Source organism: Lissotriton helveticus, chromosome 8 (genome assembly GCF_964261635.1).
Source record: "Lissotriton helveticus chromosome 8, aLisHel1.1, whole genome shotgun sequence".
Taxonomy (NCBI): Eukaryota; Metazoa; Chordata; class Amphibia; order Caudata; family Salamandridae; genus Lissotriton; species Lissotriton helveticus.
In genome coordinates, this window is record NC_136069.1 from 1,420,991,686 (window position 1) to 1,421,019,256 (window position 27,571).

Below are 27,571 nucleotides of genomic sequence, written 5' to 3' on the forward strand. Positions count from 1 at the left end.
ACTGAACTGTTATCCTGATACGGAGGCACTTGAACTTTCAAAACACTCTGATCCCACTGTGCCATCTCGAGAAGGGTATTTCCTACGTCGAAAGGAGGGAGCTTCGGCTAAGTAGACCACTGACTAAGTTAAAAGTCTCAGAACGGTGACCCAAAGCAATCAAGGGCTACCTGGAGAGAAGCTAAACTAAGTCTGGGGTTCTGCCCACTACCGAGCACCTTGAAGATGAAGATGATGGAAGCGCCAGATAAGAAGATGATGGAAGCACCAGATAAGAAGACATCGAAAGCAACAGGAAATACCCACTATAGGAATCCAAAAACTGACAAATTGCACAGCTCAAAGACAATCGCTTTCTTCGTTATCTCCCTGTTCTGCCTCCTCCTCATGACTTCCTTCTGGATCCTGGAGGAAAGCACGCCCGCTCACCAAATGTTGCCGACCACTGTCCAGCCGACCACCGTGAAAGAGCACCACCTGATCACCCTTTCACCTCAGCTTTGAGAAAGGCGTAGGGAATTCTGGAACAATTCCTTTGTACAACTGTTGCACCAGCACAACCTTGCTACAAATGCCACAAACTGCTGGATCTGTGGGTTGCTCCCACATGCTACCGGACACTCCATCCCCTTTATTCCTTCACCTTTCTCAGTTCACGGCTCTTGCCTCGCCTGGTTGATCCTCATGCAAGAAAGCCACAAGGACAATGCTGCTTCTGGTCAGACAGTGTCACACTTCTACTATGGGTTTTTGTTGAACAATACAGGAAAGCCCTTTTGTCCTGCAATTTCAGGTTCAACCTTCCTTACGAACATCCCTGCCAAAGAAAGGGTCGAAATGCAAGTGCTCCACAATCCAGCCAGATCCACCTTCTCTCACCTGCGGAAACAAACGGCTGCCACCCTGACTACGGCCCTGTCCGTCATCAATGTCACAGGACTCGTATGCCTCGAAGGGCAAGGAACACAGCTGGTGGGTCACAGTTCTTGCCGCATCACCAAACCATTGGCCTCAGCTGACCCCCCTTCCTTTGTTGCTTCCCCGAATATGTACTTTGTTTGTGGCACCAAAGCTTACACGTGGCTCCCAAAAGGCTGGAAGGGTACGTGCTACATCGCCTTCATTCTTCCTCCCACGTATGTGGCCCCAGCCAACCACCACCGGCAAAAGCGCGCTGGAGATGTTGAACAAGCCGACTCCACCGGAGCACAGTTTCTGGATGCAGCAAAGGGACTAGTTCCTCTGTGGGGACCAATGGCCAATAGCCGCGCAATCCGACATCTAACTCAGGCATTAGAAACAACCATCAACATCACCGCTGGCGTCCTCGCCAACAACACGGCTGAGCTTCAGGCAGTCCGCCTGGTGGCTCTTCAAAACCGTCTTGTTTTAGATGTGATTCTGGCCGACCGTGGAGGTGCATGCCGTGTCATCGGCTCCAGCTGTTGCACCTACGTGCCAGATAACTCACCTTCAGTCTATAAAGCAATCGAACACCTCCACAGACTGTCCTCGGAGGTTCACCAGGAACAGGAAGGATGGTCGCTTGAGGCTGGTTCTGGGACACTTTAAAGAACTGGGGATGGAGACTGTTCACGTTTTTATTGATACCGATCACGATACTATGTGGATGTTGTTTAGGTATTCAATGTTTACCACCTTTATGTGCACTTATTTCCAACTGTATGTGCTCTAAGACTTTGAACCTTAAACCAGAGCACATGAGTCCCCTATACGAAATAGAAGTGCGTAGTCTCATGGGGATTGATCCGAACTGACAAGCTGGCGAGACATGTTAAAGGGAGGACTGTGGAAATTTAGTTCGTATACTGAACATTATCTACGCCATCTTGCAGACTCACGTACGAGCATACACGACAGCCATTTTAGGTACCATGGTCTCCCTGTTCACGATCGCTCATCAGCACACTTCCCTGACCCTGCGAGCATCCCCATGCACCCTGACTGCCCCCGCTCTCTCATGCACAAGTCAGGAGCCCTCCCCTCCCGCATGATTCTGTCCCAGAGAATCGCACCCCGCGCCTGACCAACACCTCCTTTCCGTCCATGAATACCCGTCCTTTGATGACCCTTCCTCTGAGTCTAACGTCAGCACTGACCGCTGGTCATCCTTTAGCCCGAGGTTACAGTTTATTGCCCCCTACTGTATGCACTCGCCTCTCCTGAAAGAGTCCACTATTGATCACGACCCTCCACCCCCAGAGATTCGATCAGGCGCACACATTCCAGAGAGATCGGCAGAACACTCAGCTGCGTGATAGCCCCTCCCAATCATATGAGGGGAAAGGGTCTCTACTGTTGTCATGTGTTGGAATGGGCCGGAACTGGGGGGTGACAGGGATATCGTTCTGATGTCATTCTCATGCTCTACAATGTCCCTGTTGTAATAAAGGACGTTCAAATGTCTAAAACCAGTGTATAAAAGACCAGCTCTCAGAGAAGTTGAGAGAGCACCTCGAGACGATACCTTGTTGTCCGATCTGATGTGTTCCACTCCGTCGGAATAAAACTTGTTTCCTGTCTTCCAGTCTCCAGCGCCTGCCTCTTTATTGAGTAATTTCGTATGGTATTAGAGGCGTTTTACGCTGGGCAAATTCAACTTAGGAAACAACTACTGAAATCGCCTGACCATTGTAAATTGATCTTTATCACAAACACTGAGGGTCGTACATCTAGCCCATAGATAACAGTAACTTAATTGATGACCTTAAGCAGTTTCAAACGATTCATAGAGGACACATCTTTGAATTTTTTTCCCCCAGCTTCTGAGGTTTGAAATAGATAAAGCTAGTATTTATTTCTGCTCAATTCAGTTTTGTTAGCTGGTCAGAGTCTTTAAGTTTGTTGACTTTCTTTTCATGTTATTTCGATTTCCATTTCTTTGGCTAATTTTTCAGGCGTTGGTGCAACCAAATTGATGAAAAAAGAGTCACCTTTCTAAGGGGACTCATCTCGGCCTCTACTGCAATGACTCAAAGATTTACCAAGGAAGTTGAAGCATGCATTGTAAATTTTTTGCGTAAATCGAAGTTGCATAAGGTCTGTCTTCATTAACTTTTTTGATCTTTCTTTAATAACTTTTTTGATGAACTGACACACATTTTACTGATTGAAGTAGACTCTGCTTTCTTTTCCTTATCTCCGTTTGGTGAGACTGAATCTTGACAAGACTTGTTTCCTCTTAGATTATACACCAACACTGGGACTGGTTAACATAGGAATTTGCAGGCTCAGTTGAGATATCCATGATCTAGGGCGATGCTTTAGGAATTACTTTTGGGACCTCCACTAATCTTGAACCGTTCTGTGCTCATGACGAGCTCAGCTCGTCATGAGGCACAGTGCTCAGGTGGTCATGACGAGCTCAGCTCGTCATGGCCCGTGGAACGCTCACACGCAGGGATAATTCCCCTGCTGTGCTGAACGTTCCATGAAAACGGGTGTGGCAGTATGGGGGCGCTGTGCGTGCCCCTCCGCCCCCCCCAGCACAGCGGGGGGAATTACCCCCACATGTAAGGGGTTAAATTGAGCCCTATTGTTATACTTCCAAGCAATGCTCTTTGTTTGGATAGTTGTGAAGTAACAAGTGGTAGAGCCTTCAGCATCCCCTGCAACATAGTTTGCATTAGGTCTTAAATATTTAGCATTGGTAGCTCAGGCGCTCCCTCTGTAAGGGCAAGACAAGAATATCCAAGCAGACATTTAAATGGCCGAGTTCTTGGGGTGTATTAACTTTGGAAAGTTTCAAACTTTTGTAATCTGTCAAAACTAGGACATTAGTAGTTCCTAAGCAAAGAGATGACGATAGGTGAGAGACTGTACAATATTTCTAATATTGCCTGAACTGTTATCTACACGTCCTGAAATGCAATCACTTGACCTATTCTGTGCAGTGTCCACTGTCAGGGCTTCGTAGGTATGATCACAAGCTGTAAGAAATTGAATAAGAGGACTTGATACCAGATTGAGAGCGTGTAAGGTTGATTTTACCTTATCTATTCAGGGAGCTAGGTCTAAAAAAGCACAAGATACCATAAAACGGGGCTTGGCACTTACAGGTCCTAAATCGGTTTCCCTGTCAGCAATCATGGGTTTCAAATTTTAAGACTGACAAGACTTTGAAGTGTTTTGTCACAAAATTACATAAGGCGGTTGACTGGGATTAAATTTTTATTGATCTGGGAATGCAGGGAAATAGGGGAAAGTCTTTCAGTATAAATTCCCATGTCTAGAAAAACACAAAAGGAATATGTGCACTTTTAGCATACATGCAATACATGGTTTTTTTTTGAGGAAGGAAAAACCTTCCTTTTGTCAACACCCGCTCTTTGGAGACATTAGGTTTTGATGCAAAGTTGGCCTGATTGCTATAGCAATTTGGAGTTGGGCCAAAAAACTAGGGATGTTTGCACTGTAATGCCCCCTTGATGGAAAATGATATAAAGCAGCGCAAAGCACTTTTTGCACTGAAAAGCGTGCATGTTTCCAGCGCCACATACTTTTGCACTGGAAAGTAAATCTTGATGCATTGCTTTAGTCACTTAGCATCATATTGAGAGTATGGAAAGTGCTACTAACTCTGACCTATGGAATGTTTTCCTTGTCAGGGATATTTAGCATTTCTTCCTGCCAAGGGTCACCAAATATTGCTATCTAAGCCAGAGAACATAACAGTATCTAGTGACCTGCCCACAATGGGGTAGGCATTCTAATCCTGTAAAGCTGTCTACCTGTGGCAGATGGAATATGATTTAGCGCTTTCTGATGGAAGAGCTATCTGAGCTCCCTCACTGGAAACCAATCAGATTGGCCCATTGCTAAATGAGGTGTAGAAGTTTTGATTGTGATTGAATGGGGCATCTGCCCGTTTTCAGTGGATGCCCCATTGCTGCCACGCTCAACTTACTCCCTTACTGTCTGTGGCTGCTAACAGCTCAGAGGTATGGGCCTCAGCTACATTTTGACAGGTGGGCCAGGAAACATTCTGGTCAATAGGTGCCCTGCCTCTAATAAGTTGGTGGTATTCCATCCACCCATCTCGGAGGGAGCCAACATATTGGTAAAAAATGACATTAAAAGGGCCCGCATTGACATGGCTGAAGCAGGGGACCTGTTTTTTTAATTTTTTTTGCAGAGTATCCCCCAGATGTGTGCCCTCTGTTGCTCAACCTATTTGCATTGGCACTGAGCTCTCTCCTCAAATTATGATACAAGTGTCAATCGCTTGATTGGAACATTTAATTTACTTGTAAGTCCCTATTGTACGGTACACAGGCTACACAGGCCTGTAAATTAAATGCTACTAGTGAGTTTGCAGCTGTCATTGTGCTAAAGTAGCCATTTAATGCATGTCTCAGGTCTGCCTTTGTAGCATGTAGTACAGTTTTAAACAGCCATTTCAACTCGGCAAAAGTAACATTTTGCCACTCCTAAAGCTTCCTTTTTAGTACGCATAAGTCAGTCGAAAGGCCAATAGTGTTAGGCGCATTGTATTGTTCTTAAATTTTGCATGTTCTGGTAGTGAACAACTCCTAAATGCATTTTTTCACTAATCTGAGGCCTATCTCTGCTATTGGATAACATTGGATTACCATATTACATTTAATAAGTGCTAACTTTTTATTGGGAGCAGATAGGGATGTCAAGCTCGGATTCAAATGAATTGGAATTTAAAATCTTCTTTAATGGTAAATTCGGATTTTAAGACCCAATTCTGAAAATGCTCTTTTAGAAAGTTAGAATTTCTTGCCCGAAACATTTGGTACTGTGAATGACTCTGCTGTTAGGCTTTTTTGTATTTCTCCAGTGAGTGAGACAAAACTAGACTAGTGGGCTTATTTATAAGCCCTTTGCGCAGCTGGTACATCACTTTTATCACATAATAAGTGATGCACCAGCTGCACAAGGGGCTTGTAAATAAGCCCCCATGTATTGGCAGGATGAGCAATCCTGCCAGGATGACTGGGGCGGAATTGTTCCCTGCCCCACTTCTACTTTAAAGGGCTTCCCTGCAGCACACACAAAGGAACCTGACACTAGTCATTTGTTGTCCGAGGAGCCTTGGCGGGGGAAGGGAAGAACTTTCCAGAACAAGATGTGGGGTACTCTAGAGAACCTTTAAAACACCTCTTCAGTACATTCCTTGAGTTATGAAAGACTTCAGAAGGACTGCCCTTTTCCCTAGTGGACTGCCATGCTGCTTAAAGGCCTGCCCTGCTGCTGCTTGAGGAGATCTGAACCTTCTTCTTGAACCCAGGATCATCAGAAGTGACTACAAGGGCTAGTTGGATGGCCCCCTGTGTGACCTACAGGGGCATACCAAGCTCCAGAAACCATGTACCCTGCTCCTGACCTCTGTTGGAGTGAGACCTAACCCCTCAGGCGGTGCCCGCGGCCATCCTGGACTCTTGGAAGTGGTGTTAGAGGTAGTTCCTGCCTAACCTGAAAACTTTGGCCTGAAACAGATTTTCCCCAAAAAGTAGCAGAATTGTGAGAAGACCAGGAACTACCTGCCAGCTTATCCAAACAAGAAGCATCACCAGTTGGTCTGACTATGTTGTAGCTCCTGCTGCACATTTCTCCATAGCAGCAAGTCCTGTTCAGCGGGACCTCTCAGTCACTGTATCCAGCCCCATGGAACACTCTTCCTCTACGGCTTGAAGCTTTGCACCACAGTAGGTTTTTGACTTCAAATAAAGTTATCTAAGTCCAAAAGTAATAATATTCTCTGTGCTCAATGGCAACATGCTCCCAAATAACGATGTCATCCCCAGCCCGAAAACCCTGCCCTCCTGCTCTGAGAATTTTGCTGCCATCATCAATGGCTTTACCAAGGCTTTGACCAGTGGCTCCTCAATTTTGACACCTCCTCGGACACAGGCTGCTGCCTTGCCCCACTGACCTCTACCTTCTCCTTGACTTTTCTTCAAGGCATTTTCTAAATCTGCAAGTAGGCCAAGACCCGGTCCAACTCACCTCGTGAATCCAACCTGCACTCCATTGTAGTCAGCCTTCACTTTTGACATTGCCCTGGCCTCGTGGCACCAGACACCTGCAAATGGTGCTTTGATGTATTAGGTGCTATATTTCACTGAAACCCCTCAAAAAACGTAACTCTGGTACTACTGATTGAATTGAATTCATTTTGGTGTCATTTTAATCATGAATAATTTCTCTGGTTGGAGATTCTTTTTGTTTTGTTTTTGTCACGTTATACCTATTTGAGGCTGCATACATACTTTACACAGTGCCTCTCAGTTAAGCCTAACTGCTTTTGTGGCAAGTTACCAGAGGGCTAAGAACCGGTTAATTTAGAGACTTTTGGGGTTCATCCCGAGAAGCTTGGTTCCTTGAGTAGGGTTTTGACCCCCTCTCTCAAATAATAACCCAATTTCTTACAGGGAACAGAAACTAGAAAGATTTAGAGGAGTAGGAAAAGGGAATTGCCTTGATTCCATGTTTATTCTGTGTTACTATTGAGTTGGATGTGGCTTTAGAGACATGATGAAACTGTAATGTGAAACATGTGAGTATTTATTAGCCGCATGCGCCCTAGCGGTTTTCCCGCTGCGCGCTGTGATTTTGAAAAACCCGCGTTACATGACGAGCTCAGCTCGTCATCAGCGTAGCGCAGGTTACGCTCATGACGAGCTGAGCTCGTCATGAGCGTAGAAGGGGTTAAATACAGGGGATGTTTTATAAAAAAGCTTGAGGAATGAAAATATCTGCACTTACTTGGTATTTTATCTGTCATTATTTTCATTATGAAATTTGTGTTTATAGGTCGATTTGCAATGCTAGCAAACAACAATCTCCAGATTTTAAACATCAGTAAGAATGATGAAGGTGTATACAGATGTGAAGGTCGGGTGGAAGCAAGAGGGGAAATTGACTTTCGGGATATCATTATTGTTGTTAATGGTAAGTAGGAATATCTATCTTGAAACAGGTGTTTTTTAAAAAAATGTTAAGGTATTTGTCAGAAAATCAAAAAATGTATTGATCACATCACTGAATATAAGTTTCAATTTGTAAACATATTTCTTTACATCTTTCCATAATACCATTGCTCTACCCTCTATATACCCAATCTATCAATCTATCTATCTATCTATCCATTCACTGGTGGGTACAACTATATAAACACTTAAGAATCAACAGGTAATGTACACTTATGGTCAGAGATTAAAACAAAAAAAAATTCCAGTTAAGTTTAGCTCTGTAAACCATAGCTTACAAAACCAACCCACAAGACAAACATATGTACACCATTGTAAATTATTTTTCTTGCTAGATTTTGTATCTAAATTTAAGTTTCCAGATCAAAACTTTTGTGGGTAGATATGTGAATCATAAGAAAAACGTGATATTCTTTTTTGTAAATGCCAAAACAAAAAAACAATAAACTCCCAAAAAATCACACTGAAGGTTTTCTTTGCAAAACCCATGCACAGTAAGCACTTTGTTGTAATACTTTATTCGATAGACATTTATCATAAAAGTACAAACATACAAATATATAAAAACAATCCATCCAAAGTACTACAATTACATCCAGAACGGCGAATAGCAAAAATAAACATCAGTAAAAACAGTTTAAAAGCCGTTAAAAAAGGTGGTTATACATGATCCAACAATCTAGAGCGTATTATCCAAGCACCCCCACGATATTTTGCCACCCCACAGATGATATACATTGAAACAGTGTTAGTTGTAATAATACGGAGAGCTGACTTATGATCTTTTACACCCAACTCTCTACATACAGGTTTCAACCATTTAGTCCTAGCAGATTTATAAGCCGGACAGGCAAACAAAAAATGGCCAACGGTTTCTTCTGGGCATAGGCAACCAGGGCATTTTAATTCAATCGCCCTCTTAGACTTCCACTTTTTCAAAAGGTTTTTAAGGGGCAGGGTGCCATACCTTAATTTCAAGAACAAGGTTCTATCTCTTGCTACTTGTATAAAATCCATAAATGGTTCCAACTTCATAGAGGGTTTATGATTAAGAAAGTTCGTCGTTAAGGTCCCCAGATTTGAGTTGCAGTTGATCTTGGACTCAACCCAATCCCAATATAGTTTCTTTAGAATTTGCTTTGCAGGGGGGGCTTGTGACGCCCAGGACTTCCCCAAACCTATTGATTTTACTAGTTTCTTAAGGTTGTTAAGCCACTTTATTTGGTGAGAAACATTTAGGTTTATTAGCTCGTCCAACACTCGGGCGTACCCAGCTAGTTCCTCAGTTCTTCTAAGACGTGCCCAAAATAGGAGTGGCCTTAGTTGAACTTTGTCCAAAATCGATTTTTTTGCCCAAATCAAAAAATAGGGGTAGCAAAGGGGTAGAGGCTGGAAGTGAGACTAAATCTCTAAAAAATGTATTTTCCGCCATTGCCAGTGCATTAGTGTTTTCAGCACCCCATAATTCGGAGCCATACACTGCCGAGGTCAAGGCCTTCCCTTCATAGACTACCAAGGCAGGGGCAACCGGTCTGCTAATCGAGATTCGCTGGTTCTTCAATATTGCACCGGACACCCTTTTAAGATTTAGAACCATTTTTGAGATCTGCGAATCCCAACTCATATTATTGGACAGCCTCACCCCTAGATAATCAAATTCGTTTACAGCCTCTAAAGGGGATCCACACAAAGTAAGATGAACATTCCTAACCTTTCTGTTTGGGGTTAAAACCATTAGCTTTGTCTTCAGAGTGTTGACTGTTAGCCCACGATCGTTACAAAAGAGAGAAAAGCGGTCAAGCAATTTTTGGAGACCCTTAGGGGTCTTGGACATCAAAAGGGTATCGTCAGCAAAATGAAGTGTCGGAGTTTTCTCCCCGGCAAGGACGGGGGCATCTGCCGGATCCTCCCTCAAATGGTCCACCACCCCATTTATAAAGAGGGAGAACAATGTCGGCGCCATCACACATCCTTGCCGAACCCCCCTGCTGACTGGTACCCTCTTAGTCAATTGACCCTGGCGCCCCCATCGTATCCTAGCATAGTTATCCTCATGCAATTTGATAACCAGTTGCAACAAGGAGCTGGGGAACCCCATAGCTTTTAAAATCTCCCACAACTTGGCATGTGGGATAACGTCGAACGCGGTTTTCAGGTCAATGAAAGCCAGATTTAAGCAGCCCTTGGTAATTGATACTGACTTCCAGTAAACCGCACAAAACCGGAAGACTTGGTCCATTGCCCCAACATTTCGCCTAAAACCCGCCTGGAAGTGGGTGAGAATATCATTATCCATTAGCCATGTCTCAACACGATTAATAATGACCCTGCCAACTACCTTTTGAATAGTATCAATTAAACTAATTGGTCTGTAGTTGGCAGGGTCCTCTCTATTTACTTTTTTAAAAATCGTGATCACCTTCGTCCCTTTCCAAGATTCCGGGACAGGATGGCCTAACTGGACAAGAGTCATTAAATTAGCTATATACTCTGCCCAAATTATGGGATCATGTAATAGAAGATCACCGGGCAGACCATCTGGGCCGGCCGCTTTGCCTGGAAGTATGTTTAAAATAGCGGCCTTAACTTCTTGCTGAGAGAATATCATCTCATTGCCTGACATCTCCATTTCATTACCAGGCAACTTCAAATCTGGATTGCTATTACTACACTCTATTGGGGGAAGCAAGGGAGTTTGGTCGGTAACATCGCTATACAATTTTAAAAAATGAGCATGCCATTGTTGTTCTGTAATATGATTTAAAATAGGATCGGTACCCCTCCGATCTAGCTTATTGATCAATTTCCAGAAAATAGTGGGGTTCTTCCCACTGGCAGCAATTTTAAGCTGCTGCCAATGCTCTTCCTCCCAATTTTTCTTTGCTAGGGCAATAGAACCACGGTACTCCCTTCTAGCTAACCTTACTGCCGTTAGATCCTTTAATTTTATCGCTGCACCAATGGCCTGTCTTTTGGCTCTGCATTCGGCTGTATACCACAAGTTCGCCCTCGGCGGTTTATTGGCCACCGATGAGTTCCTTGGGGTGTTTTTAAGAAAGTACTCTCCTATTTTTCCTGTGAGCTTTTTATATTGATTCAATAATATATGCCCCACAGAGGAAACCTCTCCCCAATCCACCGCTGCAAGACTTTATATTTCTTCTTTAACTAAATCCCTAATATTATTGAGTTTCTCCTCTTCACATTTTACCACCTCCCACCTCAGTTTTCGGTTGCAATTGGAGGGGATAACTTCCTTCGTGGCCATCTCTAGGCCCCCATTGATACTAAACCCTTGTGCCCAATCAATTTCCATGCATAATGGGTTATGATCGCTGTATGAGGACTGCTTAACCTCCATATCTTTTAAGCTAGCCCAAGAATGAATATCTAAAAATAAATAATCAATTCGCGAAGGACAGCTTATTCTGTTATAGGTCATTGCCCCTACATGATCGGAGATAGTCCGCCCGTTTAGTGCCCTTAAATTATGTTCCAGGGCTAGTGCATTCAGCTGTATTGCTCTGGCAGTCCACTTTTTAATAGGGGCCAGAGCTAATGGGGGTATAGCCTGTCTCCAGTCTTCAGAATTCAAGCCCAAAACATCCTCATCATCTAGGGGCTCAAATGTACAATTAAAATCACCCCCCCAGCAGGATTTTAGACCTAGGTGGGGGCTCTGACAGTTTTGTACCTAACAGCTCGATAGTTTCTGATCTTAAACCACCCTGAACCCCTCTTGCATAAACACAGAACACATGAACAATTTCCCCATTTCGGTTTTTCAAGGAAATATGCAAAATGTCACTGGACTGTGTATTATGTGTGATGATAATACAATTCAGGTTCACCCTTACCCAAATGAGCAGTCCACCTGAAGGGCGGCCTTTTCCTATAGAGACTGCTGGGACAAAATAAGTGGAATATCCGTTTTTTTACTGAGGGGACAAGCTCCAGGTTTCCTGGAACAAACATATATGGAAAGGATCAATAAAGTCGTGCCAGTCCGGATTGTCAAGATTTTTCCTTAATCCCGCAATATTCCATGAGATGATCTTAATTGGAGAAGGAGCAACAATTGTTACAGTAATTATAGATGATAACAGACAATCCAGTTCGGTCTTTCTAGTGGTCACATTATCCTCGGGCACTTCAATCTTTCCTCCTGATGTGGATATATCCTGTAAAGGCCTTATCTTCTCCATCAAACCCTTTTGTCCGGAGGCATGGGTTGAATGTCAATCAACTGCTTCCAGGGCACTGAAACGGTTAAAACAGGGTAATGAAGGTGGATTGAACTGGTGTCCGTACCATTCCCTCTGGGACTGGTTAAACCTAAAGGGGGGCCTACCTACTCTTCTCTGTACTGTACTCCATCCTCTCTCCTCACCCCCATCCCAACAGTTTGCAATGTAATCCTGGGAAGGCTCTTCTCTCAACCCTCTTTTTATATAATTAGAGGGCCTTAACCAACTCCACCTATTACTGCGGTGATCTGTAAGCATATAAAAATAGGAAAGGGGTTTGACTAGAATGGGTGAATTGATGTCACATGAAGGTCTAGCACAAATATACTCCACCGTGCGTGGGTCCTCAAATGTGACGACTATACAGTCCCCCTGGACATTTTTGGGATTCTCACCCACCCAAGGTGCTCTCTCCAACATAAGTAGATTACTACGAGTGTTGGGCGGGAGTGGGTAATTTCTGTCTAACCAGTAGCAGACTTTGTTTTTAAGAGCCCAATACGATTCTGATGAAGAGGGGGGAAGCTCAGGGACTCTAATTAGGACAATTACATACGGATGGGCATCGGGGGGAAAGTTAATATTCCGGCGTAGTTTGTTATTCGCTGGATGGGGTGGGGGTGGTTTGGGCCCAGGAATGATGGGTGGTGTGGGGACAGCAGTAGTGGGGCCATTTACTTTATATGGTACGCTTGGCACAGTAGAGGACGATTTATTACTATTATTTGTATTAACCTTGATTGGTAGTTTTTTGGACGAACACACTTTCGGGGTAGGGTTTTTCCCTACTGCTTGTATATTAGACAATGGTCGTCTAGCATCAACCGGTGGCAATCCACCAGTTGTCTTTTTTCCAGGAACATTTGGTCTAGCTTTTAATTCCTGATTTAAGGCCTGCAATTGATCTTCAATACCTTGAAGCCTAGATTCCAAGGGGGGGTAGTAGGGATTTAATCCGCTCGGCTATAGAGCTCATAAAAATGCCTTTACTATTTTCAGGCTCTTCAAAAGATTCATCCCGGCTACTCTCTTCAAGAAGGTCTGCCATGCTTGGGGTTGAGATTGTATCTTCAGGAATGCCCAATGGTAGGGGGTGTGAAACACGGCGACCATCTCCTTTGCCTTCACTATTTTCCAGAATAACCACAGTTTCCCTCTCCACCTCAACTCCACCCGGTGTACTAATTGGGTTATTAGGACTACCAATCCCGTCAACTATAACTATGGGATCTGCACTAACCTTGCTTTATGTTTGGGAACTTTTAGGGATAGCACCCTCCCTCAAACCTTTTTGTGCAAGTGTTGTGACCAGATTTTTTGTAGCGGTTGGAATAACCATTAAGGGAGTTGGGGGTGTTACTTGGGGGGCATCAGGGGAGTAGATTCCCTGGATACAGGTTGAGTAGTAGAAATAGAATGTCTAACAAGTGAAGGCTGAATAGAATCCAGTGTCGGGGTACATTGAACTCTAATTGGTGTGTGGGCAGAAGCTATAAGGCCTAGGGATGATCTCCTCGCTGCAGCAAGATCCTGTGACACTCTTCTTTCCATGAGGGCTATTCCCTCATCGATTAGAGTGTTTGTGCGCACAATGAAGTTATCTAAGGTGCCCGTTAGTTTAGAAGCACTAGCCGCAGCTTTACTACGGGTTTCCCGAGTGCACATCCCTGTATCAAGGGGTCAAAATCCAACTAGTACCAAATATACTATACCACAGTGATAATCAAAACAAAACAGCCGATGATAGTATATGGCAGTAAACGAAAATTACTCACTGATTTACACCCAAGTAACTGATAGAAAGCAGGTTTCAAATCTGTATACAGAGTCAAGAGTTGTGGCCCAGACCAGACTCTACAGGCCTCGGAGGCCAACAGAGGGCCCGCCCTTGTCCCGGGCTTCTCCCGGGATGCTCCCGCGCGCTCCCGCGCCGCGGGAAATAACGCTTGAAAATATAGGTGGGGAGTTAGGCTCTTGGTGGGGCGGGGCGAGCAGGGAGAGCGGCCAGGTCACAGGTGGCTCGGGTTACCGGGACTCCTGGGAGATGAAGTCCAGGTCCCGACGCTCGCAGCCCTGCGCGCGCACACACACCCACAGATGCAGTCCCGAACTCAGGGAAGGCTGGTACGGCGCTGAAGGACCCGCGAAGCGGGTTCCGCAAGTTGTAGAGGTAGGAGCTAGGTGAGCCAGCAACAAGGTCCAAATGGTGTCCCAGAGCAGTTTAGCAGGCAGAGGCTTTTCAGGCTGTTGGTGGGGCGGGGCGAGCAGGGAGAGCGGCCAGGTCACAGGTGGCTCGGGTTACTGGGACTCCTGGGAGATGAAGTCCGGGTCCCGACGCTCGCAGCCCTGCGCGCGCGCACACACCCACAGATGCAGTCCCGAACTCAGGGAAGGCTGGTACGGCGCTGCGGGACCCGCGAAGCGGGTTCCGCAAGTTGTAGAGGTAGGAGCTAGGTGAGCCAGCAACAAGGTCCAAATGGTAAGCACTTTGCATTCCAGTTATGTCTCAAGGCCAGATGCTATACCAAGGGCCTGCAGTGCATGCCCAAAGGGTAATCACTGCTGGCTGAATGGACTGCTTGAAAAGCCAGGCACTTGACCAACTCTGATGTGTCCAACCAAAGAATTTTGTTTCTGGGAGGCTTGGTGTAGGGCCTCGTCACTGACAATGTGAAATGGAGATTGGGTAGACTGGAAGCTGTGTAGCTTCAAATCATTATAGGTTATGCACAGTGAGGTTGGACACAGGAAAATGTATAACATCTATCATTAATACACAAACAAACTGGAAAAAAGTTGGTCATTTTAAATTATGGTTGCCTCAGGTGATATGACATCGCCATACTAAAAAAAAAATCTGCAATGTCTTTAAAAATACAGTTAAAGTGCATTTATAGATACTAACAAAAACAAAGAACTTTGTCAGCATTAGTAACTGAGAAAACCAAAACTCATACTTCTGCTAGGAAAACCACAGCTCACTCCACACATGAGTTTGGAATATCATTTATTAACAATACATAGCCAATGGCTTGTATAATATTGTTTCTTTAAAGGTTTATTCAATATAATAATGGTAAAGTCATATATGTCATCAGTATAATGTTGATGCTATCTGTCAAGGTGGGATCATGACCAGTCAATATAGAGAAGAAAAATGCAGGCGTTTATTATAAGTGGCCTGGTCAATTGCAATATGTTACAGCCCATATCGCAATTAGGAGCTTGTACCTTGCACTGCACTCTTGAAGCTTCCTAGCTTCCTTCAATACCTTTCCACAAATAAAACCTGCCAAAATGCATTGGTGGAAATGCCCAATAATTATTGGGACATGCAGCTTTTAGAGCCGTTTTTTGTGGTCGCAAAGGGGTTTTAGGCCCGTTTGTGACCGCAAAAAATAGTGAGGCCCATGTACAAACCCTATTTTGTGAGTCGCAAACAAATTGCGACTCTCAAATTCTGGGAGAAACATATCAGAATCTCCTCAGACAACCCACAAAATATTAAAAGGCAACTTATTTTGACCACTCCGATTTCTGAGAGGGGCAAGAGCATAATCTATGTATTTTTCACATTAAAATCCGATTTTAGATATGAAGATGTTTAGACCAGATCAAACGAGCAGGAACTAGAGCACTTTATATTAAATGCAGGCTGGGCATCTTACTTTTGATCACTCTCACTGAAACGTGGTCCAACCATTCAGAAACATTGGCCAGCTGCCTGGTTTGTAACTCTAGCATTGAGCCTGAGGACCATTTGTTACTTTTTCTGCAAAGAACATCATATTACTGGGTCGGAGTGGATTGTCCTCGTCTGCAAATTCCTAGGGATGAGTAATCACCATTGTGCCTTCAGGATCTATAAAACAAACACTAGTCCCCCTTTCAGTCTCTAAATTACTGTAGTCTGCTTGGTGATTCAGAGGGAAAATTGTAGATGAATGATCGATTTAAATTTGTGCTATTTTGAATGTAATTTATTGAATGTTCCTGTACTTAATTCTATACTTAGTTGATTGATCGTATGGTCCAACCAAACAAACAGTAGCACTCTTTTTCCATATTTGCTAGACTGGTATCAGAAAATTGGCAGATGGTCTCAAATCGGACATGGTATTAGCCAGATGGGATTGGGCAATAGTGTTAAACGATAACACTTATTAGAGATACGACCATTTTGAGGGAGAACTGTACACTGATCTTTTTTTTGCTTTTGCAAATACGTTAATCATATATATTTTTCTTCCAGGAGCTTGGCTAAGGTCTCAAAGTTCTCATATTATTGTTTGACTAATGAAGAGGTTTGTCTTCTTTGCCCTAATGGCAACAGAGTAATGAACACAAAGGGAATACAACCTAGAATACCCTATTATGAAGATCAAATTCAAACAACTGGAGGTCAGACATTAAATGATAGTAGGAGAGCTAAGACCTGAGTGTTTACATAAACACAATTTAAGCCTCACTCTTTTCCTTAATAGGACAATATTTTCCTAAGGTTCCAAAGTTACTTGCAATATAGATTCTCACGGTGAAAACAAATATATGCATTTTGGATCACAACCATTGTAATCACACGACACATGCCCAGCCAGTCCATAGAGCATATTAGCTCATTGACAAGTTAGGTGCTAGCAGATTTATGAGTACATTCAGACTGTATTTGGAATTTGGCCAACTGACTTCAATGATCAAGTAAAGGAGGCCTATTTTTCATCCACATCATAACAGGTGGTATCTTTCAGTTAGAATTTAAGCGCTTTTGTATCTGCATGTCCATGTTTCTCTTTTCAAAACCGGCTGCCTGGTATTTATTAATTGTTTTTGACATGCAGTGCTGATATAACAATGTCCAATGCCAGCTGTGTACATCATGGTCATCACAGGCTTTTTTGCAGTTCTTTTAATTCAATAAGGGTAATCAAAGTGCTCCAAAAAGATTGGAATTTAGATAAACTATAAATGAGGAATGGTATTTTTATTCCGGTCTCCCGATAGGTTTCCAGTCTGATTTTGCTGACTTCAGAATTCTGTGCCATATATCATGACTAAATATTAATAAAGCACTTGTGCTTTCCCCTAAAATATTTGCTGTGTACTGGAACTCATTGTTTGGCCTATTTAGCGTTGCTATAACTCCGTAGTAGATCATGACTAAAATGCACCTATGGCATGGAAGGTTAAATGTTGCATGTTGACTGCAATGTGGATTTACTTCACTCACATACACGACAAAAATGTACGACTGCCAGGAGCACCACTCTGCTCTGGTTGGACTGCAGTCTAAAAAGATTGTGGTAACATAGAGCAAGGAAAAGAGCCTTGACCATGTAGGCAAACCTATGTTTGTATATTAATAAAGGCACTCCTAAAGTGTACATTGGAAGCACACAAGGCAGGGTGGCTAATCTCTTAAAAAAGAGGCACACTTTATATTTAAAAAGTGTGCCCTTAAAGTCACTGAAGGCATGATAATTTTTTAACTGTGTAGGTCCATCTGTATTTTCCATAAGACAGGGCTAGGTGGCATTAAAATATAAAATTGTGTGTCTCCTCCTTGGTAAATACTAGCAAAGTTAATTTCAGTTCAAAATTCATTATTTCGGCACAAAGTCTATAAAAGTGCATGAAATAATTTAAAACATAAATAGTTTAAAACATCATAAATACATAAAAACTACAATCCAGCTAATTTAGTTAATTTTAGTCAAATTTGTAAGTTTTAAAAAGCAGGGAAAATTAGAATAAGGGAGAGCAGCCAAATAGTACTATTCATAAAAAGATATACATTGCACAGCATATCATATCAGTGCATCTATAGTGGATTGCTTATCAGGAGAGGCACAACACTTTGCCCTGATTCTCCACATAACCAACAGATAATGAGAGATCCCAAAAACCAATGGCTTGCTAAAGTCAATTCTGAGAATTCTGGGTGCTACTTCATATTTTCTAGTGCCCAGATTTCTACACAGTGGTAGTAGCCAGTATCGCCTTGCACTCTGGTAGACAGAGAGGAAAAACAGGACATGTTCTATGGTCTCCTTAGGAGCCCCACATGCTAGGCACTGCCTGTCATCAGCCCTGTGAACTTTAGCCTATCTGATGGTGTAAGACTGAAGAGGAAGCGTTCCATAGTGTAGTTGCAAAAAAAGTGCCCACCCAAGAGAGGTTCGGTCTCATCCAGAAAGTCTTCTCAACAATCAAAATCTTTGTCTATAAGAAATGCATCAGTCATATGGCCTGAACTATCCTGGGAGCAAATTGAAAGATATTTATACTGCAAATAGGCTGTTTTAACAGTGCTCTTAGATAGTCCCTGAACCTCATTGGGATCAGTTAACATAAATGTGAGCCCAAATTCTCTCAGAGTGTTTTTTACATACTTAAACAAGGGTATTTTATGGGAGCCCATGCAACTGAGTATCTCTGCTAAACCCGCCCAATATTGTCGGCGCTCTGGGGTAACACAGATCCTCCTCCAATACAGGATAGGGTGTACACCAATTTTATCTGAAAGTGCTCTCAACCTGAGGTCAAGTCTGAGAGGAGTATTTATCAGAATGCTTACCAATTGTCAAATGAACCGTTTTTTCACTAACACAAGCAAAAATGTCTCCAGGTGACCTCAGAGCACTGCACCATAAGGTGACGCCCAAGCCTGCCACACCAAGCGCTAATGTAATTCCCAAATACGTGTAGTTGTGCACCCTTTCTAGGGAAGTTCCTGCTAAGACTTAATTAGCCCTGGTTCAGTGCCCCAGGTTTAGGATCATGTACTTTGCTTTACCTACATTGATTTCAAGGCCCCGAACCTTGAACAAATATTCAAAATGGTCCAAGAGCTTTTGTAGATCCATGGGAGATTTGGACAGTAAAAAGGGTATCATATGCACATATGAGGGCAGGGTTCCTAATGTTTGCTAACCTAGGAGCATTTTTATCATTCTGCCCCAAAAAATCCATAAGACCTTTTGTATAGTGAGAGAAAAGCATCTGGGCAAGTGCACAGCTCTGCCTTACCCCCCTATTTACAAAGAATGGATCAGTAAGCTCACTGGCCTGGCCATACCTCACTAGTGTGTAATTATTCATATGGAGCCTCACGATAATTTTGAATAGATAACTCGGTACCCCTAGGTCTTAAAGTATCTGACACAAATCTGACCTAGGGACTAAATCAAAATTGGAACGAAGGTCAACAAACATGACATACAAGTGACCACTCCCAAATGTGACCTCCTTCCAGTACACCATCAGGAGACAGAACACCTGCTCAATCATGCTTGTTGTCTCCCTAAAATCCACCTTAAGGGGTGACAGAATATCATTCCTTAGTCAGGTAAGTATGACCCTGCAGAACAGCTTTTGTGAGCTGTCAATCAAACCTATGGGTCTATAATTAGCGGGTACATCACAAGGGTCTTTCTTGTGTGTAGGAACAATTTCATCTCAAGTCCAAGTAGGGGGCAAAGGGTCCCCTTTCAAAAAGGCTCTAAATAATAGTGAGGGACAAAAACCCCAAATATATGCCTCCCTCTGGAATACATCCCAGGAATTTTGTCTAAGCCAGGCTCTTTGCTGGGTACAATACCCTGTATAACTAAGCACATTTCCTGGGCTGAGATTCCCTGCTCATTAAGGATACCTCCCAGGGTGTACACTTCAGAACAGCTCACCTCCTCACTCTGGATCTTGGGGTCCCAGGCCATGTGGAATAAATGACTGTAGAGGTCGGAACTCTCTTCTGCACATAAAAACATGATTATTGAGCTACCCAGTTACTTGCTGAAATATTAACTTTTCCTGGCCCAACTCCTTCCCTACAGCCAGAAGATAATACATTCCAAAATGTGTGATGATCTTTGAAATTAGCAGCATCTAGAAGGCACTCCCATCTATCCCTTGCCCAAGCTTTTTTGGCGGTCATAAGGACCTTTTTGTGAGCTTGCCTGGATGCATGAATCAAAGCCCAATCTTGCTTTTTAATTGCATTGACCAGATTAGTCTTGGAATCCCTGCAGTGTTTATTATACCTGGTCGATCGGTGCTTCGTCTCAATTGAGCACCTACTGTCAACAACAAAAAAATCCTCAATTTTCCAAACAACTCTATATGGATCCCCAATATTGCACCTATGGATCTTTCCAGGCCCCCTGCCAAACAAAGGCCAAAAATCCCCTCCATCCCTTCTACCAGCAGGCAAAATATTTGACTTATGGTTGGTCTCAACGTTGCACCATTTGACCCTACACCTATTACTAGTGATCCTCAACCTCCTATCCATTGACTCCCTTGCATAAACAGTCTGAGTCTTTCATTTTAACTTGTGCTTAAGGACCAGTGCATTGTGATCACTATCATGGCAAGCCAATATGTGCATATCCACAATATATGGCCATAGCATGATGTCCATGAGAATATAATCAATTATACTGGTTGAAATAGGGTGATTAAACGTGTGGGTCCCTGATCAGTCAGAACTATTTCTGCCATTGCATGCTCTTAGACTCTGATTTAAGCTAAGAGCATGGCTTTTTAATTGTTGGGTATATTTCTTAATTGATGGGATTTCAAGGGTCTGGAACTCACCATTAAACATTTTCTTCAGCCATTAGGGATGACATTTCAAAGCTCAATGGCTCAATATGACAATTAAAGTCAGCCGCTATGATTTTCCTAACATTAGGTGGGTAAAATGGTAGCAGAGTATTCAGCTGTTCAAGAACAATTGGTTCCCTAGTGCTCCCCTCTGATGAGCATGATCTGCAGTACACCTTTTATATAACATTTGTTTCCATCTAGGGGACCTGAAGGCTTACATACAAAAAGGTCTTGGGAGTCCACCTCAACCTCTCTCAATATAAATTTCACTGTTGTTCTTGCACAAATTGGAAGGCCCCCAGAATGCCTTCCCCTTCCTACTGTGACAACATCCTTTGAGAAATTGATATAGCCCACATGAAACTGTGTTTGAAGTGATAATATCTCCTGAAATAAACGAAAATGAAACTGATCTATGTACTTACACCAGTCTGAGTGAATTAGTTTTGTGGCTAAACCTGTTACACTCCACAAAATAAGCTGGACCTTTCCCTAAGACCCCTTATCAGCTGAGGTTAGGTGTATTAGAGAGGCATCCAACTGCCTTCCGGGGTCAAGGTCATCAAGAATGTTAGGAATATGATTTATTCTAGGGGAATTTTAATAGTATGAAGGTTAACTGATTGCAGGCTCTGTGTCCAAGAGCCAATTATCTGCCCCTAAATCACCTAATGCGGAAACATATTAAACCATCTAACATGGCCTGTAGTATTCATAGAGTGCAGTTTTAGGCCGGGGAAGAGACAGGTGTCCAGTAAATAAATGAAGTGGGAGGGCGTCAACCTTTGTTGTTTCTTTATAACAGAGATCCTTGGGGTTAAGAATATTATGTACACATGCAGGTTTATGAAAATGTAGACCAAAACAATCCCCTGTAATATTTTTCTTAGACTGGCCTAGCCAACCCACCCTCCTAGCGATTATTATTTTGTTTGGGCCTCAATGTTTAAAATGCATATGCTTACAAGCGGCCTTGTTCTAGCTGATCCCACAACTCTCGCTGACCAGTCCTTAGTGGGGAAACCCCGGCTAACATTAAAATATATGGGCAAACAGCAGCAGAGGGAATACTCAAGCTATCAGAGTGTGGGGAAAATGAACAACTGCCCTCAGCTTCTGAAGTCAATGCAGTAGTGCACACGGCCGGAGGGCACATTACAGACTGAGGCAAGCACAAGTCTAATCTGTAGCTATGCCCCTGGGTACAATATTATAAGATGTCCTTAGAATCCCCTCAAATGGCAACGGTGGATAACTAGGGCCTGCATGTTGGTCCACGCAGGCAGTGTTAACCAAAGTTACCTGATCACTTGTAAGCAAACTACTCCCTATGGGCTTTCGGGGATCCAGTAGGAATGTTTTTAGGGCAGTAATCATTAGGCTTTCAGGCTTAGCCAGGCGATCCATCATCAGTTTCAGTTTATCCTCCAAAATGTCATCAAACGTCTCACACATTGCTTCAAAAGCCAAAGGATCTGTGGGTGGAAAATGTTTAACCTGGCATTCAACAGCCTGTGTTGAAGATGGAGTCGGCGGCTGAATCCCGAAACGCAACTGATTTTTGAGAATTTTTCTAGGAGAGGGCTGTTTTCTCTTACCCCCCACATTCTTTCCTGGTTCCCTCTTCCTCTTAACATAGCTAACTGTTGTGGCATTTGGGCATTACCAGATGTAATTACAGACACCTCATGATTTACTGTCTCAAAGCTATTATCAGAATGAACGGGATTTGCTGAGTAAATACCCTGTTCCTCAGGTAAGATACCACAATTTGCAGCACCAAGTTTGGGACAAGAGGTAAATAATGCCCCCTGTTCAAGGGAGAGCCTATGTTCTGTTAGTTCATTTTCAATGCTCACGATCCCAATAACCCATTCAAGCATACTACTGATTGAAACAGAAGAGCAAGTAGCTTTAGGTTTCTCCATAATAAAAGCAACAGGAGCACATCAGAATTTGAAGTAGATGGGGTTCTATGTGCTGAGGTGGACGCTTGGTCCTCAGAAAAATATTGACTGGGGGTCCCAGCCCAGCTCCTTCTAGTTGAAGACGGGCAAAGACAAGCTTGCCCTGGCCTGTGCACGTCACGCACAGTAGGAGCCCACACCAGCCTTTGTAGTGCAAAAGGGGCTGTGGCCACCTTTTCCCCACAATGATCCCCTGTAAGGAAGTAATATGCCTATCCTCCCCTGGCCAATGAGAACCGTACACTCAGGAATTGCTACTGCATACAAAACCAATTTAATGACCGAATCATTCAGGTATAAAAAATTAAGGAAAACAATTCATAATATAGGTGCTCAATAAAACAGTGCAGGTGATTAAAAGCAGGCATATTTCCTCTCTTTATGGGGATCATTTTGTTGTACTGTTCCATAATTTTCAAAAGCTGATATAAGGGTGAAATTATTGTTGTTATAACCAGAGTAGAAAAGGGAACTTTATAACAATGTACTTTAGACTATCTAGGTTTAACCTACTTCGACTACTAATCACACCTTTACTGCTGGAATACATATCCTTTCTTTTATGCTGAAAACGTTGTCCCAGCAGCAACTGGCTGGCTTTTTGGCTTTTTTTGACTCTGCTTCAGGGATTTGATTAGACTATGGAGTACAAAGTGTTGTTTTCTGCTGACCACTTAGTATAGATTAGCCAAGTGGTAGCAATGAGAGCTAGCTGGCAGAAGAATGGCAGCCTTAGCTTTACCTCTTTTGACTTGTAGATGCCAGGGAGGGCCTTTCTTATTCATTACAAAGACCTTCCCATAAACCCAGGCCAGCTTCAAACCTGTCAGGTGGAAGGAAGTAGAACTCATCTAAATAGTGGAGTGGCAAGGAGCTGAAGACAGGCCCTTCTGGTGGCACACGTATTCTACTAAATTAGAATAGTGGCTTCTGGATAATTTTACAATCAGAGAGGAACTTCTGCAAAACAAGGTGAGGTACTGTGACAAAATAGTTTCAATTGGTTGGCAGAGTATATCCAGTCACTGGCTAGTTCACAGGGAAAATCTGGCACCTCAACCGCAACCTGCCTATGATATTCTTTAGCATGAAAAGAATCTACCTAAGAAAGGCCCTGCTGAAAGAAGGCTCCTGCCTGCTGACTCCTGCTGGAAAAAGAAGACTCCTTCAAGGCCTAGGGGACTTCTGATTCCACCCGACACCCAAGGACAGGAAATGCTCTGAAATGGTCAAGTAGTTGACCTCCTCTTTGTCTGCTTAAGGGACACACAAAGACCATTATGGCCCAGCTTACCACAGAGAACTAAACTCTGCAAGAGTTCTGGTGTCTAGAACATATCCCGAACAGCTGGGAGCTGTTGGCCTAATACTAAGAAACTTTGTAAGAAGTTGAAGAAAAGAAGAAGTGAGTTGGGACAAGGTGCTGAGGCTTGCCCGTGAGGAGCTCACCATAGCCAAATAGGAAAACCAGGTTTGTGCCACTCAGTGCTTTTCGGCCCACTGAAATAACGTTCAGCCACTCCTTGCTATAATGTTATCTGTCCTAATGGAGCCCTGCCTGCCTGCAAATTCTAGAACTTGATCTACTGGAAGATTTTAACTTTCAAGAAATTGAATATTTCTGAAGAATTATTCTTGAAAAGTTCAAGGCAACAAATCTATCTGTCTTGCGAAGCACCCTCAGTGATCATAAAATACAACTTTATCCCACTCGAATCCTTTAGCACCAAAACGAACAGCTTTTGTTGCAGCCCGACTATGACATTTCCAAGTTCAAGGAATCCTTATTGGTGACAGCCTACGACCATGCCTGCTGAATAATTTTGACTGAGAGACCTGTACTTATTTACTTAGAAATGTTGAATGCTGAATTAACCAATGAGGTGCGGTCTAGCTTTTTAAAAGATCAGGAAGGGTATATCCATCTTTCCTAAATAATTTTATTTCAATTACTATTTTCTATTAATGTTAACTTATTTATTGTCTCACTGAATGAATTATTTTTGTTTTAGAGTTATATATGGCCTTCAGCCGAGTAAAGTCCGTTTTGGTTATGATGATGACAGAGAGACTACATCTTTGAATTGGAAGATTTTACTTTTTCTGGCACTTTTTTGCTGAATTTGTAACAATTCATATCTCCTACTCCTTATAATCTATTTTAAATATATTGTCATAATTTTCCTCATTACATATTTCTGTATTGTTAATTGATTTTGGAATTTCATTGTGTGGTGTTGTTTTCTTTGAAACTCTTGGCGCTGCTTGAACTAAAGGTACACTTCTCTGGGATTGCATGCTGCTTATGCCATAGCTACCAGAGGTTCAATGGAGATTTTCTCAGAACTTTGTTTTTACCTAATAGGATTATATTTATTAAGTAGGTCACCACCTCCAAAATGAATAACCCAGTTTCTCACAATAGACATTAAACACTGAATGGCAATAAATGATGCTGTAAATTCTGTCTACATCTATTATATCTAAATGACTGTTCCAGGATTTCTTAGCCCCAGTACCAAACATCTGTCCTCCCTGTTTAGCTTTGGTAACATTAAGCACAGAGAGTGGTGCTATGCCAATAGGATGCACCAGAGAAGTTGAATGGTCAAGCTCTATTCTTTTTTCATTGCATTTAGGGCATATGATGTGCCTTATGAGTGACAATCGATAACGCTCAGTACTTTGAATCTGATTAGAGCTACATAAACATGCCTTGGGATAGCAGCAGTGGCGGCTGGTGACATTTGAAAGGGGGGGCGTAAAATGATTGTCATACAGCAACGCAGCGAGCGAGCGTATGCAGTGAGCCCGAACAACCTAAGGAGGGTTCGGGGGGATTTCCTCCGAGAAATTTTTGAAAAAACAGCGGCCAAATGGTGCATTTTTAAGCAAATTCGAGAAAGCAGGAAGGTTATTAAAGCAATTGTGAAAGTGCAGTTATTACATTTATAAAGAGATATCATAAAACGTAGGTAGCTGCTTATTCAAGCTTTCATTCAAGCCATAGTCCAGCAGGGTTTTGATACAAGACAGATAAGTGAAAAAGCAGTGTGGTCCTCGACCAGGAAGACACTCGTATTTCGTTGGTAAGAAGTCAAAAGGTTGGTCAAATTGAAAACCTGAAATGCAATACACAATCCAACAATTCGCAAGTACATCTCATCTATGTTCAACAAGCCATGTGTTACCCATGATTGGAATTGTGAATCACCAAATAAACTGAGCCACTGCAATCAAAATCAACCAAATCTGTGGCTCAAGGTTAAACATTGGCGGCAGAAACAGTATGAAACAGAAACACAGTCTAAATAACTATAAAAGTGACACATAAATATTGACCATGCAACTCAAACTCAGAAGTTCCAGATCCAATTCACTACCAAAGCTGGCCTCCCACGTGTCATTTCATGTGGGCTGAGTGAAGTCTACAATGTATGACTTGCCAAAGCAAATTAACATTCTCTCATATTTAAAAATTCCTGTAGCAGACAAAATTTTAAGTTACCCCAAAGCAGGACAAGACTTTACATTCCAACATTCAATGGTCTGTTCCAGTGTCTGCTTATAGGAGAGATAACTGTGTACGTATGCTCATACCCATTTCTATCTTACTTCCCTTGTCCCTCTTTTTCTCTCTCTAGCTCAACATACTCGTTATACCCCACTCTCTTTCTGCCACACTCTCTCATTCTGGCTCAGCTTAAGTCCATCTCGCTCTGTTTCAACCTCTCTCTCTCTCGTTCTCTCTAACAATCCATCACTTCTCTCTCCCACACACACACACACACTCTCCTCTCTTTCATTCTGGCACTTCATCTTTCTTTCAATTTTGCTTCAGCTCTCTTGCTTTATTTATCAATCTATTCTCTCTCTTATATTATCAATGACATCCAGGTTGGTTCCTTTCACACCAGACATGACATTTTGGTTTACAGGTGCGTTCTGTGTCTCTTTTCACTTTGCTTTCCATTGACTTTATCTCCAAGTATCTGTTTTCTCTCTGTCTAGGCCTGTATCTATTTCTGTCGTTTTATCTCTATCTACATCCATATTTATTTAGGTCTGTCTTTCTCTTCTTTGCCCCCTCTTTTACTCTCTGTGTCTGTCTCTTGATTTCTCTCTACTGTCTCTATCAATCTATTTGTTCTCTCTCAGTCCTCCGTAGTCACACTCTCTCTTTTGTCACTCGCTTCATACCCTTTATTCCGTCCTTCAGTTGGTCTCTCCTCTTTGAGGCTATCCGTCCGTTCGTCTATCTGCATTAACTCGCTTGTTTTTTATCTAACTATAGAAGTCACCCCCCTCTTCGTCATCTATCTGTATCATGGGAACAGGGCAGACCAAACTACCAAGCCAATGCTCAGATGTGAGTCCCTTGCTCATTGCACCATCAGGATTCAAGCAAGCCGGGCCGACGACGGCTGAAATGCCAGAAACCGGTCCCCGGAAGCTTGTTTCCTTCCCAGTGTAAGAATTGGCTTGGTAGTTTGGTTTGCCCTGTTCCCATCATGCACTGGGACAGGAACAGACTAATTTGCATATAGCCAGGTTCTGAACTGGGATGGTGCAGTGAGCTAAAAAACGGTGTTGGATCTAGCCCTGATCTCTTGACTGGGTGAGAGTATTCTGCTTAATTCAGAAACTCTGTCCATCACCATCCCTTGTTGTTAAATATTTTGTCCACCCTAAGCGTGGAAGGGTATACTCAGATGTGAGTCCCTTGCTCATTGCACCATCAGGATTCAAGCAAGCCGGGCCGACGACGGCT

At 42.9% G+C, this 27,571-nt stretch overlaps 1 protein-coding gene across 1 annotated transcript in view; it reads left to right on the forward strand.

Moving 5' to 3' along the window:
- The window catches only part of NCAM2 (neural cell adhesion molecule 2), an 808,853-nt gene that overhangs the window by 95,707 nt on the left and 685,575 nt on the right, over positions 1 to 27,571 (forward strand). Inside the window, exon 3 of the mRNA XM_078658362.1 lies at positions 7,804 to 7,941. Coding sequence (XP_078514488.1) covers positions 7,804 to 7,941 — 138 coding nt within the window. The remainder of the gene's footprint in view (positions 1 to 7,803; positions 7,942 to 27,571) is intronic.